This window comes from Coloeus monedula (genome assembly GCF_965178545.1).
Source record: "Coloeus monedula genome assembly, chromosome: 4".
Lineage (NCBI taxonomy): Eukaryota > Metazoa > Chordata > Aves > Passeriformes > Corvidae > Coloeus > Coloeus monedula.
The window spans coordinates 65954056-65972830 of NC_138784.1; the positions used below are offsets into that span (position 1 = coordinate 65954056).

At 37.6% G+C, this 18775-nt stretch overlaps 1 protein-coding gene across 3 annotated transcripts in view; it reads right to left on the reverse strand.

Moving 5' to 3' along the window:
• Positions 1–936: 936 nt before the first annotated feature.
• Positions 937–18775, reverse strand: part of SEMA3C (semaphorin 3C) — a 118536-nt gene continuing 100697 nt past the window's right edge. For all 3 annotated transcript variants that reach the window (XM_082279821.1, XM_082279820.1, XM_082279822.1), the window contains 6 exons: positions 16342–16430; positions 14187–14228; positions 12761–12918; positions 9399–9466; positions 6447–6577; positions 937–4574 (listed from right to left, as the gene is read on the reverse strand). In XM_082279821.1, coding sequence (XP_082135947.1) covers positions 4161–4574; positions 6447–6577; positions 9399–9466; positions 12761–12918; positions 14187–14228; positions 16342–16430 — 902 coding nt within the window. In that variant the 3' untranslated portion in view covers positions 937–4160. The remainder of the gene's footprint in view (positions 4575–6446; positions 6578–9398; positions 9467–12760; positions 12919–14186; positions 14229–16341; positions 16431–18775) is intronic.

Consider the following 18775-nt stretch of genomic DNA (forward strand, 5'->3'; position numbering starts at 1 on the left):
AACTATCCAACATCAGCACATCTAGGAACCAGCCAGCACGGAAATCCTGGAGTGAGGTCATCTTATCCACTCACACCTCATAAAGCCTTACAGCAACATATCTATCTGGGAAATCAAAATCCGTGTTTAACGATTCAGAACCGTTGTGAAGGTCAGTATTTGTGACATTTAATTTTCAATTATTATCCCAAAGAACTGAGGAGGACCTATGCTTTCTTGTTAAAACCCATCTGGAAAAACAGCCAGTAAGAAGAGCAGCAGTAACACTGCTTGGATGATAGCTGCAGGAAAAAGGAGCATACTGTAGGTGTCAGGCAGGTTATTTCACTCCAAGAACAACCCAGGAAACTGGGAGAGATCTGTGACTCCCTGTGGTGCAGCCCCAGCAGCCTATCCTCCCTGCAGAGATGTCTGAAGAAGGCCAGGAGTCTCAGCTGAGAGAATCAGGATTTCCCAGAATGTGCTTTTGTCTTTTCTTTTTGGTGTTTTTTTTCTTTGTTTTGGTTTTTTTTTTGGCCTCAGTATAATAAAAGCAAAAAGCATTCCCCTTTTTTAGTCAGACATTTCTGATTTACTTTATGCTCCTAGGAGAAAACATTTTTTTCTTCTCCTTTTTTACAATGAATTAAAGTTAACCTGCTTTTTCACAAGATGCTTATATGGGATGATTTCGGAAAGAATTAATCTCTGACTCCTCATGAGTTCCTTGATATCTCTGTGACTGGGGGTTCAGTCCAGAGCAGGGCTTGGAACTGACCAGCTACAATAGCTGATGCTCCAAATATTTTCTTGAACTTATTTAGAAAATCTATAGAACTGCTTTCCAGGTTCTTTTTAAAAATAAACAAACAAAAAAGATCCTTTTTTTATGCACATCCATAAGGGGGAAACCAACAAATTTTTAAGATGTTGCAACACACTTTATTTTGTCGGGCATTTTAGATATTCAATTAAATAGCACTATATTAAACTACATTTTGTTCTTTCTTACACACTATATGATGCATATTCACTGTCATGACAGTTTCATCATGCTAGGAACTTATACACATACCTACACTTTTAAAACCAAGATTTTCTTAATGAAACACGCATATCTACAGTAACAACAATTGCAAAGAACACAATGTTAGGTCAAGATTTCAGCAAACTTTACAAACTACACAAAATAAAAAGCAAAAATAAAAATAGCAGTACACAGTGAAGTTCTTGGCAGAGAACATATCTTTACATTTGGTGAAATTATGCCTAGAAATCATTTTGCTTTTGCATTATTTTAAGGAATAAAATTATATACATTATTTAGTAATCCTCAAAATAGGAAGTATTAAATAGCACAAATAATATTACAGTCTTAAGTTTTGGTGTTACCTACAGTAGAGGGGCTACTTTAAACAAAAATTGCAGTTTGTCTATTCTGTACATTTAAGGCCAAACACTCAGCTGGTATCAACTCCAGTAGCTACATGGACAGCAAGGAAGTTACATTAGTTTATACCAGCTGAGCATCTGGCTCCTGACTTCTCTATACATGCGGGAAGGCTCCTAAAGCATGGAAGCTTGGACCGGTTACACACTGACAGAAGCTTATTATATTTATATACTGGAGTTCTCATGCAGCAGGAAAAATGTTAGTTTAAGTATAATCCCTTAAACAGTCATACCATAATAATGGTATATGAAGCAGCTTTAAAAATATTATTTTATAATCATATGAAACTCTGAGCTATGCAGATTTTTTTAACGGAATCCCTTATTGCCAATATTCTATTAGAAAACAGTGTAACTGTAATTTCTGAGGCCTAATGGGGCCCTATTAAAATATCACTGTACCTAACCACTTAAGGGGCAAATTGTACCCTGAAATACCTATTAATCGCTGTATTCCATCTGGAAGCAATTATGATCCTCACAATAGACATTAGTATCACACTAACTGCAGTGAATCTGCTGGGGAGATAGGAAGAGCATGGCAGCATACAGAGAATATCCACTAGTGTCATTCCAGGAGGTAGTTCTATTTCATGGCACTCGATTTTTGGTTTGTCACTTACACACTTCAGAAGTCAGTCATACTCAGGGACAAAAAAAATTAAAAAAAAAAAAAAAAAAAAAAAAAAAAGCAGCCAGATTCCTCCAGAATTTGCTTTGCCAATGCTTGGGGCCAAATTCAATCTCATGGAAGTCAGAGAAAGTTTCCTGATGGTTTCCATAAGAAGGACCTTAATTATCAACAGCTAACTATTGCAGAAATATGCACTTAGGCCTTGAGTAAGGAGAACACTTAACTAGATGGCAATATATGAGCAGGCTGGCCCTGCCATGCAAGCAGTAAGCACACAAATTAAATTCAAAGAGCTCCCACCAGCATCAAAGGGATTTAGAGACTGCTTAAATGGTGTGATCAGGGCTCATTTCCCAGCTATCCTTCATGAGGTGGTGATAAAGTGACAATCCAACTAATGGCAGGTAAATATCAGCGTTACCTCCACTGCACTAGCTTGAATTCACTTACGTCCATTGCTCTAGATTTAATTCACACAGGCACAAACCCAGAAGTGTTCCCCCATGCCCTGTAGAGTTACTCCCAGAGTATTCTAATAGAAGCTGAATTTTAACTTAACATAGCTTTTTTTGAGCTGAACATCAGTTTATATTTTTGATTAGTGTCATAAATAATTGTGATTTTTATAAGGTGCTCATAAGTTTTTAATCCCTGTTAGTTTCGAACAGATTCATTGGCTTCCAGAACACTCTTACACAGTAAAAGGATTGATGATCTGTCCCTCTTTTTGGCATTAGTGCTGCTCAAAAACAAAAAAAGTGATTGCTTTTCATAGGATGGCTTGGTGCACACTCCCCCAATTTTCAGCAAAACTTGCTTCATTAGACCTGACAGCTGCTTCTTAAACAAAAGATTTCTGTTTGAACATGCCTCTCAAGTGATACTTTTTGGTTTTTGACCCAAACCCATTTTTCAGTTTTATTTTTCCCTCATTCTTTTTTTTTTTCTTCTTTTCTTTTCCTGATCTGCTTTTCAGCAGAGAACTGAAAATTGGAGCAAATTGGGAAAATAAGATCGAAAAGAAAAAGGGTAGAAAGACTGGAAAATGGGAATGGTTTTATTAGAAAATTCTAGTTAAAATACCTGCAACTTTGAGAAAACAGTTGAAAAAATAATGTTTTAAAATTTTCAATGACACTTATGACGTGTTTCCACATTATAGACCAGCTCCAATTTAATCATGGAACAGAATAAAGATAATCTATATTTTTTATTTCTGAATAAGTATTATACAGTGTATCTACATTCTGTCCTTTGAAAAGAAATTGGAGTGCAATCCTTTGAAAAGTAGCTAAAATACCTAAGTCACTTAGGTGTTTTTCAAAATGGTATGTATAATGAACATTCTCGTGTTACCTTTGTGCCGCTTATAAAGCTATGTAGTGTTACAGGACACTCTATTTTAATAAAAATCAGTATGAGAAGAGATATTTTAAGTTACATTCCAAAACTCATTAATTTATTACAACTCATACTATGCACAATAATCAGTGCTTACTCTGATAAATTCTTTGTTTTTCTTCTGTTTGTTCCTTCATTTGACCTCTGAAAATGAACCATTTCTACTACACTTTACTTGCTTCCTATCTGCATGCATTCACATGATTTGATCGATGAGTGAAAGCTGTAAACCCAATATTGAGCAGTAAACAAGAAGAAACTCATGTTCTTAAATGCAGTGCAAGGAAATCTTAGTACCATCCTACTTTGAGCATGCATCTTAACCCGGATTCTTTCACTACCAGTCTAGTTGGTACAGTTCCAGAGTTGCAAGACAATGCACTGATTTTGTAAAAATGTCTATTCATCTGGAATTAAATACTGAGGTGTTAAATGTGAATCTGGTTTAAGATGAATAACCAGCGCTGCTTCTAGGACAGAGCCCAGCCTAGAGTCATTAAACATCTAGGAAAGAAAATGCTCTGAGTTATTTTCTTTAGTTAGGTTACACTGCATTTAATTGGGAAACAGACCTTTTATGAGGCTTTCTGGATTTTCATTTAATTTTTTATCAGATTTGCACAAATTTGTTCTCAATAGACAAATATAAGCCCCCTACACTGAGGACAAAAATATCTATTACTATAAAATAAGATTAAGATCCAGGTAATTGATTCCTTCTATTTCTACTTTTTCTGCTATTGATAAGGGCCTTTAGTTTGCTGTAGTCCCCTCTCATCTTCTGGGATTCTTCCCTCTGGTGACCTGCCTGCCTGCTGTCTTTGCAGTACTGGTTAATCATCTGCATTTCGGAGTGGCTGAAAGCCCCCACAAAGTCCTTGGGGTGGAACTGCAGCGCTCGTACCGAGCTGGCCCAGGTCCAAGGGGACCACTTATCAGTCATGACAGCCACCATCTCTGAATCCAGCACTTTGAAATTGATCTTTGCCAGGGTCTGCTTGAAGCTGTTCTCTGTTGCGATGCAGTGGTAAAGTCCCCGGTCGCTGTCCTGCACAGAGCGGATGAGGAGCCCGTGCGCAGTTGCTATGATCCTCTCGTTCAGCTTGACCTAGAGACCAAAAAGGCAGAGGAACTTTTTAGGGAGGGTTATGGAACAACAGAGTATTGGACCTTTTGGCAAGTCTCCCTTCAAACATGACTTTCTTAAAGTTATTATATTTTTATATATTTATCTTCAAGAGACCACCAATATTGCTACTGTTAGGAGAGAGCTTACCTCAAGGAAGGCAAATGTTGCTAAAGAAAATGACTTAACTATTTTTATTTCTTATGTTAGAATAAATTTGATCAGGATGAAGACAAAGATGAAAATCTGGAAACCACATGAAATAAAGAGTTTTTGTAATGTTCAAATAATAGAGTTGAAGAAAAGAACTTTTATTTGCCCTGTTGCACGCCTGAGAATATCTCTCTTAGCATCAGAAATTGCTGCTGAGACTCAGTGGGGGAAAGGTTCAAGACCAGGGAGGCTAATTTGGCATTGAACTCAAGGTGGCTTCTGGTTAAATATTTTGACTTTGAGCAGGTTCCTGCTGAAGAACTCTATCTGCTCTGCAGAGTGTATAGCCTTGTATAAATATTATCATCACAGTGGTCTCAAGTGGGACTTGGCTTTCTGTTAAACAGGAGCACTGGTATTCTCCTGTTTCCTTTCTGGCTTTGGACTCTGTACTATCCCAGGAGATGACCACATCATCTGAAGGAAGCAAGTTACCACAGCTTGTTATCATCCAATGAATGTGCAGATGTCCCTTTTCCTATCAGTGTGAATTAAAAATTGCTAGTACAATCCATCCTGAAACGAAACCACTGCTGGTATTTTTCTGAACGGTTTTTCTATTTTGCTACTGGACTTTGCATTATACTTGGTTATCTTGGGCACTAATTTACTTATTACAGTATTCTGCTATTGTAAACTTTTGTAGAAATTGTGGAAGATTTCCAGAAATCTGAGAGCTTGAAAACTAATTAACGCTTTGATTGCTTTAGTCTGCCTGTTGTACTTTGAAACTGCATTGATTCTAATACAGATACTGAACATAAGAACAAAAAAGGGAGATGTTCTGCTGAAGCAATGGATTAAAGAACTGCACCTATTGCCAAGGCATGGCTTGAGTCTTTGAATAGTGAGAAAACTCAGTGAGACATTTGTGAGTCCCCTCTGTTTTTGGAAAATGGCCTGATAGGAGAATAATGCTTTTTCAGTATTTATAACCTATCAACAGACACCACATTACTTAAAAGTTCCTTTTGAAAGATGTTTCTTTTTATTCATATAGTAAGTGCCTTGGATTTGAAATGGATTTTTTTCCCCTTTTACATTACTTAAGGAAGGCACATTCCCCATAAACAATCATACTGTATGTTACAGTGCTGAAACTTGAGAGCCTTAGAGAGTGCAGTAATGGAAAATGTGATTGCACCATGGTGAGGAAATGCTTTTGTCAATACGTGTTAGCCTGGACTAGTTTTATGCTAAAGAAACCTTTCACACTTCTCCCACTTTTGCCTCTATCCCTTCAATAGCACAGAGGATCTACTGCATGCTGACTTCTTCCTGAACTTTATACAAGTTATTGTATGTGTGCCTATTTCCTTTAGATCAATAAGAAGTTCTGAGTGCTGCAAACATTCAGTTTGCAATTAGTAAGGTGTGAAGCAAAGATTCTTTAATTTTCTGATAGCTGTTCTGGTCTGACAGAAATCACTGGGGCTGAGGGTGAAGTCCCGGCTGTACTGAAAGTCTGCACTTACTCATATGAGTAAATGCTGGCCAGTGTCCTGCATCCACACAAATTCTCCAGCTTTGCTGTAGCCAGACACTCTGATAAAAACACAAACTGTCCCTCGCCTCTGTCTGGGGAGGGAATGTGATCCTCCTGACTTCGAATCCTCCAGAGCTCCTGCTCACGTGACTCACCTCTTTTCTCCTGTCATTGTCTTTCTGTAGCAGCCATTTAATAGAAGCCTGAGGAGATTTAGGTGTGCATTCCAGAAAGGTGGTGTTGTTTTTTACTCCATACTGAACTATTTCTGCAGCATTTCTGTATGCTAGAAAGAAAGAAAAAAACCGTTCAGGATATTTTGAATGGTGATTTGATTAAGAAAACACAAAACTGTTTGAAATATAGATTAAATGAAGTATGCCTGATTCTGATATTTGCCAAAAATAATTAATTTTTGGGAAAAAAATTCAAAGAAATTAAATAATATGTGAGGAAGTCCATTCAGTTTGAAATACCAATTTTCAGAGTGACATGGTCTGTTCTGAGAAATTAGGACACCTATAGGCTGGTAAACTTTGCTGATGGGGTAACTGAGCCCAGGGATATTTTTCTGTGAAATTGTCTCATTCTTTACTACTCCAAAAGAGAATGAAGGATTTAATATATTTCTTCACACTTCACCATTTATGAGTTGGAGCAACATGGTTGTATGACCAAAATAAAGCATCATGCCCTAAAGAGGGCTCCAGCTACTCCAGCTGCGTGCAGCATCCCAGGGAGGAGAGAGGGCAGGCTGGGCTCCTGCTCCTCTGCTTCTCTTCCAACACAAGGAAGGGACTTGGCTCCCAACCTGAAATGTGATGAATATGTAGACAGGCCAGCAACAGAGAGAAAGACAGATTTATAGCACTCCAGCAACACCTGGGCAAGTGCTAAGCATATGTCATCACTTAGACTTGTTGTGTCCCTTTATAGTCTCGACAGATGAATAATTGGCAGTCACCAGTAGGAACTTCTGGATGCTTATTGCTTGGCCCAAATCATAGTATTTGTTCTGAAAAAAAAGCACCTCCAGATTTAAGAACTTGCCTCATATATGAAATATAATTTTTTTTGGTTTTTTGAGAAAGGAATAATGGATACCAAATAATATTAGAATTGCAAATACCTAGAGGTCTACATGTCTAAAATCTGACTGTTTTTGCACAGTCCTAAGACTGGTTTTCCTCAGACTCTACTTTATCTCCCATTCTTTTCAGCTTCTTTCATCAACTGATATGTGAAATTTAAATCCATTCTTCTGAAGGAAGGAGACTTTGCCTGGTTCTAGTCCTTCAGCACATTTAGGAAGTTGTACCAAAACAAATTCTAACTTTTAGGAGAATAATGTGGAAATACTTTGCATTCAAAATGCATTTCTGTAATGGCTATAAGGGCTAACACAAATATAATGGTATTAAACAGACGTGAAAAGCAGTCATACAAGATTCTTGATGATTTACTTAAAAATAAAAATGTGCCAAAAATCTTGAGTTTATACGTGTTTAGAGGTCTACAATGTTTAAAGACTTCAATTCAGCATTTCGTTTCTCTATGAGCTTGGAAGATTCCTTGGCTTTGCTTGACTACCTGGTCTTTTGTCCTTTAGGTAGATTTCATTTTTTCCCCAAACATAGTCATTTTGCTATAAATGGCTCTAATTATATTTTGCAACGGTCTAAATTGCTCTTTATCTTTTTTTTTTCCATTGGAGAAACAACTGCCCTACCTATGCTATATCCCCCTGCTGGCACCAAAACTTCCTTTACAAAGATGCTAAAACACATAAACCTATAAATACATCCACATTAAAAAAGTGGTTGAAAAACAAGAAACCTGTTTCACAAGCCAGCCAAGGTTGAAACAATTGTTTCCCCTCAGGCCAGAATGCAGACAGCTGACATTCTCACATTTTCCACATGGAAGGAGGAGACACCCACCCTTGGGACAGACAATGGGTGGAAGGTCTCAGCACATGCCTGCAGGGGAAGACATGCAGCTCAAGTTGCTTCAACATGGATTTCTCAGAGCTCAGGTGTATTCTCTAACACTGGGGTCATCTCTTGGAATTACCTGTTCAAGCTCTTCAGCTTCATATAAATTAGCTAATACTGACTCATGGGGAAAGGCTCATTTAAGCAGAGGGATCTACACCCAGCGTGCTGTGATCTTTTTTCGTCCAGGAGATTCTTCCAACAACCAGTGGCGACTGTTTCAGTAGAATTATTTTTAACAAAACCTTTTAAATGTAACTCTTATAGTATTATTCTTTGATTAGGAAAAAAACAATATAAAAATTCACGATCAGCTCTACTATTTGGTCTCCAGGTGGTACAGATGAAAATTAACTTTAGAATTCAGGCTCGTAAATAGAGGTGAAAGGAGCATAATACTCTGATGTGTGTCCTTGGTCTGATGGCACACATTGCCACTGCCTAGCTCAGACATGTATAGCATTGAAGAGGATTGAGGTGCCTTCATATATCTGTTTAGTCTTACTATGACTTTGGGGATATTTGACTGGTGTCCATCACTCTGGAGAAAATGGTAGCTGGGAGGGCAGAGTCTTGGCTCCCCTGGCCACCCGTTCCATGCCAGGCTGACTAAACTGTTGCAGAGCTGGAAATAAGAGACTTCATAAAGAAATTTGGAATATGTTTTTTTTCCTACATAAAGGGAGAAGGGAATAATCATAACTCAAAAGACAGTCCTAGATCCTGCTGTTTGCTGAAAGGTGTGCTCCAAAACTCAGTATGGGACCTTCTGAGGCCCAAAGCTTAAATGAACACAAAGGCATTAATAAAGACTGAAGAGAAATAGAAGTAGAGAAGTCCTCAAATTAACTGTACCTTTTTCTAGTCAACAGTGTCAGCTTCCCAATTCAAATATGCTGAACTATGCATTTCAGAGCTCATAATTTTATCATATATGCACAAGTTTCATGTAATTGCAAAGAAAGATGCTGAAACCAAATCAAAACAAAACTCAGACTTGGAAAATAACCATGCTTTACCAGTAAACCATACAGATAACATCAGTTACAGTGAATCATGTAAAGGAAAGCCAAGTGATCTTTATATAGCATGAGGATCTCTAAATTATAGTACCTTTCAGGTTGAAACCTCGGCACTGAGTCAGAGGGTTTCCATGTCTCACGTCTTGTCTACGGCTCCTCCTGCAATATTTTGTAAAAACAAAATGTTATTCTAAAACAGCTACACTGAAAAGAACCACTTTTTTATTTGTGGATTTGTGTCTTTCTATTTTTTCTAGATCAAATGTTAAGGACAGTTCATGACCTACTGTGTGTGTGCTTTACTCTTGGCAGGCTTGCTGGAGTGAAGATACTGTTTAGATGAAGAATCAGTTTGTTGAAGCTTATAAAATGGTTGCAGTTTTTGTAGGTAAAGCAGTTGTGCAGTGGAGGTATAGGGATGGAAGGATCAGAGGTGATACATGAAGGAGACGACTGCTCATTCTCATAATACCTGGCATTCAAAGCCAGAAACCCCAGCTGGAACTCTTCATAAAGGCAAGCAGCTAAGAATGAAATGCATAAGATTCATAATGCTCATATCTAAAGCACCAGCAAAAAAATTTGATAAAGGGCATGTTCCCTCCTCCATTTTGGCGAGCACCTCTTTTCTGGTGCCTGCAGCCACCTTGGCAGCAGAGTGACTCATGTATTCACCCAGAATGGTGGAGAGCTATGATTCTATTCTGTCCTCTATTCGAAGGGATGTGACTATTTGCAAAATATAATAAAACTCACCAAGTATCAGGATACTTCTAAATGGGGACTTTGTTATACTATCTGGATGACAGGTGGAAAATCATGATTCTAAAGCAATTTTCTGGGGAAATTACTGGGACTGGGAATACTGGCATTTCAGTCCTCCTCAGCTAGGAGGTCATAGCTCACAGAATTCCGTGCATAAAAAGCTGGTACACAAATGTTTTTATTGTTGAGATATATTATTTTCTTTGCTAAATATTGTGTAAGGTCGTTCAGTATTTATCAAGTTCAAGAAAAAATATTTTGATGATATATTGTTGCAAATGGACACTGTTGGGATATTTAGGAGCTGTATTCTGAACCATGCACTAAGGACTTGAGGATCAGAAACCATAAAAAGCCCCTGGAGCTCCAGTACTACTGAGTGAAGGGACATCTATGGCCACATTGTGCTAGGTAGTGCACAAACACCCAGTAAGAATGCTCATAATCCCCTGTCACCCAATCCTTCACTGCATCGTTTGAAAAGGAAATATTTGAAAGGTGATGATTCAAAGGAGTAATTATTGAAATTCCAAGTATAGTTTTTATGTTAACCATCAGAAATATTTCATTTTATGCCTTGGGGTCTTAACCCTTGTGAACCATTTAAATGAGTCAAAGGAGACAATGAAGAATTTCTGAGTGAATGTCAGAGTTCTTGTGCTACCAAGACCTGCTCCACACTGTCAGAAATGGCATGTTGCTTGCATTAAGCAGTTCTGAGAATGTAAACTTAGCAGTTAGATATTTATTTAAAAAAAAAAAAGTGGTGGTTAGAAAATAAAAATACTATAAGGCGTTTTGGAGTAAATTGATGTTGCATGAGGAACTACAGTAATTCACAGGAGACAGAAGTGTCAAAAGAAGCAAACAAGCAAATGCATACAGCAGAAACTGTTGTCTAGACAATGGGATTTGGTTCTAATTACCAATGTTTTCTTCTTCATAATCTGTCTTGTTAGATAAACGGACAACTCATTTCCTTCACATATGAAAAGCAGACTTTTTTCCATACAGCTTGAGGTGTTTATTTTGGTTTGACATAAAGAGCAAATTGCAAACAAAATATCAGCATGAAAGTAAGCCCCAGTGGAAATAACCCTGGGTAGGTGTATATAATGGGGATGGCAAACTGGAAACTGCACAGGCTGGGTGTACCTGACTGCTCCTTTTGGCAGCTATGTTAGTGTAGGAGTTAGGTGGCCTGAGACTTGGAGATTTTTCTTTTCTTTCCTCCCCCTGTCTTCTGATCTTTGTTCCATGGAAGAAAACAGTGAGTTTCCAGACTGGTGGCTGAATACTCTGAATGAAAGCAGTTAACAGCCCCATGTACTTTACCAATTGCTACGTGCCCAGTTTGGGCTTTACCTTGTAATCTCAAGTAAGGAATGAGTCAAGAAAACTTTGCAATAACAAAAACAATTGTCTTTAATCCCAGGGGATGACATTATTATCAGCAGATCCAAGCTTTGCCTGTTTCTATCAACTGTCTCCCTCTATGAGGGTACAGGAGTAAAACTCGGTGACTATATGTGGCCTTCTGCACTTGCAGTTCAGGTACAGGCACTAAGCACAGCCACAGGTTTAGGCAGGATATCAAGAAAATATTCTTCACCCAGAGGGTGGTTGGACACTGGAACAGGCTCTCCAGGGAAGTGATCACAGCACCAAACCTTCAAGAAGTGTTTGGACAGTTCTCTCAGGAACATGGTGTGATTCTTGGGGTGTCCTGTGCAGGGCCAGGAGTTGGACTCAATGATCCTGGTGGGTCCTTTTTGACTCAGCACATTTTTTGATTCTATGACTTTAGAATATGCAGTCTAAACCTCTTCTGGCAGAATTTGAGGCTGTTTCCTCTTGTCCTCTTGCTTGTCACCAGGGAGAAGAGTCCAACCCCCAGCTGGCTACAACCTCCTTCCAGGTAGTTGTAGAGAGCATACAGCTGAAAGGTTTGTCTCCTCTGCAGTAACGCTTCATTGTGTATTCTGCAGCTTTGTTTGTATATGAAGTGAAATCTTATTAAGACAAGAGCTCACTACAGCCTTCTGGTATTAAATATTTCCCTTGGGAGGAGGAAAGAGACTCCTGTTTTGCATAAGATTAAGAGATGGACTATTAGTTCTCTTGTAAATTAAACAAATTGCTTTCCCTGTCTGCTTTAATAAACCTCGTGTCAAAAAACCCAAATCCACAGGCATTACATGGAAATCACATTTGCCTAAAATTCTCCTGAAAATAATTCTTCTCACTTAGGAGCAAATGAGGAACAAAAAAAGTATGAATGGGTTTATTCCTCAGACAGCCTGAGAGATCTTTTGCTCTATTTAGGGCTATCATAATTACATCCATAGTAAGTAATTGAATTTAAATGAAGGGAACAAATGTCTCACTGATTTTGTGTGCATGAGACAGATGGATTAATATTTATGATTAAGAACCATTTTTTTCCTTTTCTTTTTTCTCCCATCCATTACTTTAAATATGAAAAGCCATGCTCTTTACCATACACTCTTGCAGCATTCAGTCCTAAGTGACGAATAATTCCAAGCACAATAGCTGTGGAGGTATTGTTTGTACATGCTCACAAAAGGAATGACATCCCACTTCTCCATCACAACACTCCAGGCTACACAGCAGAAAAAAAAGCGATCTTCCCTTGCAAACTTCACCAGACTGCTTAATACTGCTCACCTTTTTCCTGTAGGATAAAACCTGGAGCAGGAGTTGCCATCCCAGGCGCAGTATGGATCTCGGGCTAGGCAGCAGTCAGCACAGGCAGTGCCGTAGATGTGGCAGCGATGCAAGGAAACCTGGGTGACCCCTTCATCTGAGCTCACGTACAACTGTTGCTGCAGGAGGAAAGGAAAAGATTTATTTCAGATGTGGAGGAGTTTCACCCCAGACCTGGCTAACACACCCAAAAAACCTTTCAATTAATTTTGGAATTAACCCAAGACCAAGAGGGGAGCCACAAATATAAAGTCAAGATCAACAGAAATCTCCCAGGTGAACAGGCCTCTATTGTTTTCACCTTCCTGCTAGAAAACACCTAGAAACACTGGGGAATGTTAATGGCTTTTTGGACATTGAGTGTCAGTGTTCTGTTCTAGGGCAGACAGGCTGAGTTAATATTGCTCAGATTTGAGAACTTGGTTCTTATTCAGTGAGGATTATTGGCTCAAGCCTTTGAACTAAGTATTTTCTCTGCACATAGTCAGTTTAATAAATATTATGGAGAGTTCCTAGTTGGATCCTCCAGTGCATACATTTCCAAGATGTAAAACCTAGAGATTATGTTGAGGCTTAGGGCCAGATTCTGATAGCTTTATATACCTGGAAAAATAAGCCAAGAGAACTTTCACAATACATCAGAGCTTTTGCAAGAGAAGTTCAAAGTGAGTAGATCATTACCAAAATCTTGGCCAAAATTACTGTTTTACTCAAAAACAATTAATCATTCTTAAAATATAAATTAATATTGAACAAAACCCCTTGAAATTCCTTTGATCTTCTTGTCATAAAAATGACAAAGCATATTGAATTCAAGTTAGGGAAAAATATTTACTTAGTAGTAGCTTTGTAAAATATTGAGCAATGTCTTGCTTGCAAAATCAGAGATTACACATTTTTAGCTTGTGTGTTAAACATTTCAGCAGAAATCCTTTCAGCTGCTTTCATCATTCTTATTGTAATTGTTTATTACTAATAAACAAACCTGCACAATTGCACCATGGACCCAACAGCCCCAACACTGCCTTTTTACATTGATCAGACAGACTTCCAAGGAAAAATTTCTATTTAGGACTTAGAGAAAAAAAACCAGGGAGGATGAATTTCCTCTTTTAGTATTTTTTTTCATTCCTTAATTGTCAAACAAAACAACAAAAAAATTGACGCTTTCAGTGAATTCAAAATGATACATAATGAATAGAAATTGTTTTATCTTAGTGGCTGAAGGGCATGTAAACAGCTCCTGCAAACTTCAGTCAAGTTTTCCATATTCATTATGGAAAATTTGCCCGTATTTAGTGTGCTCCACAAGAATCGATATTCTAATATCTGAGTCAATTTGCTTCTCAGTTAGTAAGCACTAAGCAGGCATTCCACTTTTCCTTACCTTTTTAGATGAAATCTTCATTGTTGTTATAGGAGAATTACTCTGAAAGACAAAGTGACAAACCATTGTCAAGAACTCTGTCCTAACATTAACCTTTAAAAAGCACTAAAACCTAAGTAATATCTAAGAAAAATATATATTTTTATATCCTGGAAAGGAACCACTCCCTCCTACTAAGTACTGCTAGTTTCAAAACTAAATAAATGACATATAAAGAATAATTGTCTCACAAAATATATTGTTGAAACTCAACCACATTATTATTACTCGCGTGTTTCTAAAAGGTTTTAGTACACTTGTAATTAACCTGTATCTGTTCTATCTCAGCAATATGGGAGCCATTACTTTAACTTTGTAATAAGAAACAATGTTTTTTCTTTGATAATGATGATAAGGAAAAATCATAAAATAGCTCATGAGTGTTTATCACATGATCCAGATAAAAATATGGCATACTTCTCCTACAAATTATCAGTGCACACAGTTTGGTTACCATGCAACATGCAAATTCAGATTATCAATGGCAAAAATATTTAAAATGGCATGAATGTTCTTGAAAATTTCTTTCCCGGAGACAGTATTCTATACTACTGCGTGTCTTCATAGCACTGTATTAATGTCTGTGTCCAAATCAAATATTAAAGAGCTGGAAGAGGAATTGTTACATTCCTTGCCTTAAGTCATTATGTTCATCCAAACAAGTGATAAAATCGATGGTAATAAAAATGTTCAGCATTTTTTTAAGATTCAGCGTTTGCTCAGTCACAAAGGAAAGCCATAACAGTGGGCTAGGATTAATTGCAGTGGACCACAACACAGCAGGGAGGTCAGGACCAGAAAATCTGGCTGCGAATCATGTGAATTGGCCAAGGTTTGGAGAAGTTTAGTTCTGCTTTATGAACTGTCTGGAGACTCAAGGTCAAATGCAACATTGGACCTGATGCCACATTCTCCTTTCTTTGTTTATGCTCTGGAAGAGGATCTCTGCTTTGCTACCCTTGATATTAACTAGCACGGAGCCCATGACCTCATCCCTGTTCTCTTGGAGAGACTCATATAAACACCATGACACCACACAGATTGTAACAGCAGAGCTTACAATACCGTGAATTTTAGGGTTCAAGATAAAAAGGTCTGTGCATAGAGGCCCAGAAACTAGGTTTAGGGTGAGGAGACCTCTCAGCCCACCTATCTTCATGCTGTAATCATTTATGTTTCAGTAAATGGAATTAGCAATACATTGGTGAAGAGTGTGTTTTAAGTAATATCACTCACATATATCCTTTCTAAAGGGAAATCTTCAACAAAAGCCTAGAAAGACTAACTATGCCTTTATGAGTGTTAACACTGAGTGTATTCTTTTTCTTAAAGAAACTTGTAATGCTGCCTCTATAAAGAAGCTTAAAATTTCCTTTCTGCATTCTCTCAATGAAACAGAGAAAGGCCATGATAAAATCCTTAACTAAGTTTATCGATGCATACTACCATTTGCCCCGAGACTACTGTCTAATGAATAGCCCATTCAAATATTTGAAAGGGGTTTTTCAACATGAGGGCGAACATTTTCTTTAGGTTATTACAAGCTGTTACATGCCAGAATGATTGACAGAGGCTATTCCCTTATCTCTCCGTACTTTTTGTGTTTCTTTTCAGCTTATGTTGTGTTAAACTCGTAGCTCTCTTGACTCCAGAGGCATGTGAGTTTGAAGAACAGGAGTTAAGCAAAAACAACACTAATTTGATTTCATTTTGCAACTGAGAACCAGGAAGATTATCTGATAATCAAAGTAAAGAAATCTTAGATTCCAACCATACATAGCAATAGTCTCTATAAGTGATGCCAATGATAAAAGTCTCCTTCTGGAAGCCATTTTAACATGACCTCCTAAAAAAGTGATTATCAAAATCCTTCTAGCCAATATATCAACATAAAAAAATAGGCAACTGAAATATAGGAGAAGAAAAGGACTCCAGCTATCTGTAGCCTTCATAACAGTCAACACTTTGTAATCCTCTTTGTGTGGTTATCAAACTGACAGCATGCACATTTACTTGATCTTTTATCAAGTCACAGTTGCCCTTGCCAAAGTCTGTTAGAACAAAGTGCTTGTGTGAACATACACACTGGAAAAACAAAAGAAGGGGAAAGCCAAACCTGAAAAACCTCCAGCTCTTCTAAAATGAGTTCTCCACTTGCAGAGAAGTTGGTGGGTAGGACAACAACTTTTTGTACGGTGCCTTGATCTGGAATAGGTGAGAACAAGTAACACAGAGAGAGATAAATAAAAAAGCAGATTAACCTTCATTAATTATAAAAGGAAACCATCAAAGCAAGCGCTGTGAGACAGAGAAAGGTAAGAAATGTTCAGCAATTTCTAGAGTTTGGGGTCAGTAAGAATGATGAAATGAATCCTCATACAGGAATACTAATGTAATATTATTCTCATATATTAACATAAGTCATGGTACGATTGGAGTTATTACCATTACTGTTGCCATTCTATACAAAAGATCAACCAAAATCAGTATATTCTGTAGTAGCTGCTATTCAGACACAGAGGAAGAATCTATCCTAATGATCTTAAGGTAAAACACAATATAAACAGGTAAAAGGGCACTACTGCAGGATGTATTATATATTCATATCCAATAATAAAATGCTATGATAACTGATGACATGAAAGGTAAACCTTCCAAAGAATAACTCTATCTACATGTAAACACAGTAAGAAGAAAGCTTTTTTTTTATGAAATTCAAGAAATAATCAAGTCCTATTGGTAGGAGTTAATATTTTGCTCTGTAAGGTAAAAAGAAAAAGCAAGGTGAAGATATTTTATCATGGCTTCCCTCTCAAAATACAGTTCCAAGCCTCAGAAATCCACTCAGAACAAAGGAGTAAGAAGCAGGAATATGTGGCAATGACAGCGTCTTTGCAGAGTAGATGTGATGAGTGAGACTGAAGGGAAATTTGTGATTCATTTTCCAAATTTCTTATGTGGAAAGAATATGTGAGATGCAGGAGTCCATCGGCGAAGGTGCTTAAAGGCGGAGACAGCCACTGAAGTATTTCTGATGTGGCAGAAAATGATGCCATGATGATTTTTTGCCTTTTTTAATATATACCTTTTCTATACCCTTTTATATAGCTTTTATGTATCCCCAGTGCTTTTAGCATGCATACTTGTAATTCCTTAAGTCTGATAACTTAGCTTAGACCCAATATTCCATTAAGCCAGGAGACCAAACATCCTGGGGGCCTCACATTTGGAGGCCAGAAAGCCCTATGCTATCCTGAGAAACCAAGGTCTTCCCTAGAACATCCTGTAAACTAAGACAGACCCATCCAGGTTGGGATTCCTCGGGATGGGGGGGTTCATTCAAGCCTCTCATTGGGGAATCTTTGATAGATATGCTAATTTGCAAGGTCTATAAATTGTATACCTGATCTATCATCCGTGTGTGCATTTTGGTGTGCACTTCGGTGCATTCCACCTGGACAAAGTGGTGCACCTTTAAAGATCCTTAAATAAATACCAAGGTAAAAACCCCTTTTCCCTTAAACCATGTTTAGTTCATAATCAAAAGATCAGGGAAAGGCAACAAAAAGGCAGAGTGTGGGATAATGACAAGAATAAGCATTTTAACTTGGAAAAAGCACAGTACATAGAATTCCTCTTACCGGAAGGACCTAGAAATTAGACTGAGTAAAATGAATCTATTTGCTCAATACTGATTCTGAAGAATGAGAACACGTGGTACAGATTATTTTCAGCCTTCAAAAGTTTTAAGAGCAATGTAGAGTTGTGTATTTGGTAGAACATTAGTAGAGCAATATAGACAAGTACCTACATGTATTTTTATTAGTTTGATACCAAGGAAAGGAAATTTCAGCTTCCTGTTTGGCAATTCATAATGAAGACAATTGCTGAAAAAGTTCAATTTTGGTTTTGCTTTAAGCTCAGTGACTAAATTCTGTAGCTTGAGCTGCAGGGTAAGATGATTACTGTAAGTAATTTACATTTCCTTATTTCACTTGGGGAAGACAGATACTACTACTATTTATTATTATCATTATTATTTTTTAAAAAAGGGTTTAAAGACAGAATATTGATATTTAAGGACCTGACCACACACAGAGCACATTGCAGTATTTTGTCTTTAAAAAAAAGAAGGAAAAGAGAAACTGAAAGCTGACAAGACTTAAAAATGTGTAACTATCAATGGTACATGCTCAGGGCATGTTAGGCATGAATTTTTCATGAGAATTTTCTACAGAGACATTTATTCTCATTATACAATGGCATGATAAAACAGTTCCTTCTGAAGAAAATTTACTGGAACTAAATCTTGTGATAGCACAGCTGTGGTCTAGCCTGGGTGCCAGTATTAGCAAAGCTATGAAACTCTGAGAGAGATTTACTGACTGCCAGGACCCACCGAAGTGTTAAACTGCTGCAGATTGTTTCTCAGAGGAAAGCAGAAGGGTGTGTGTGTATTTCTTCTCCTACTTAAGGGAATAACACACTTACACACATGCACAACTTCATTCCAGTCTGCCTCTGCTTCTTTGCATCCTTTTATCAATTCT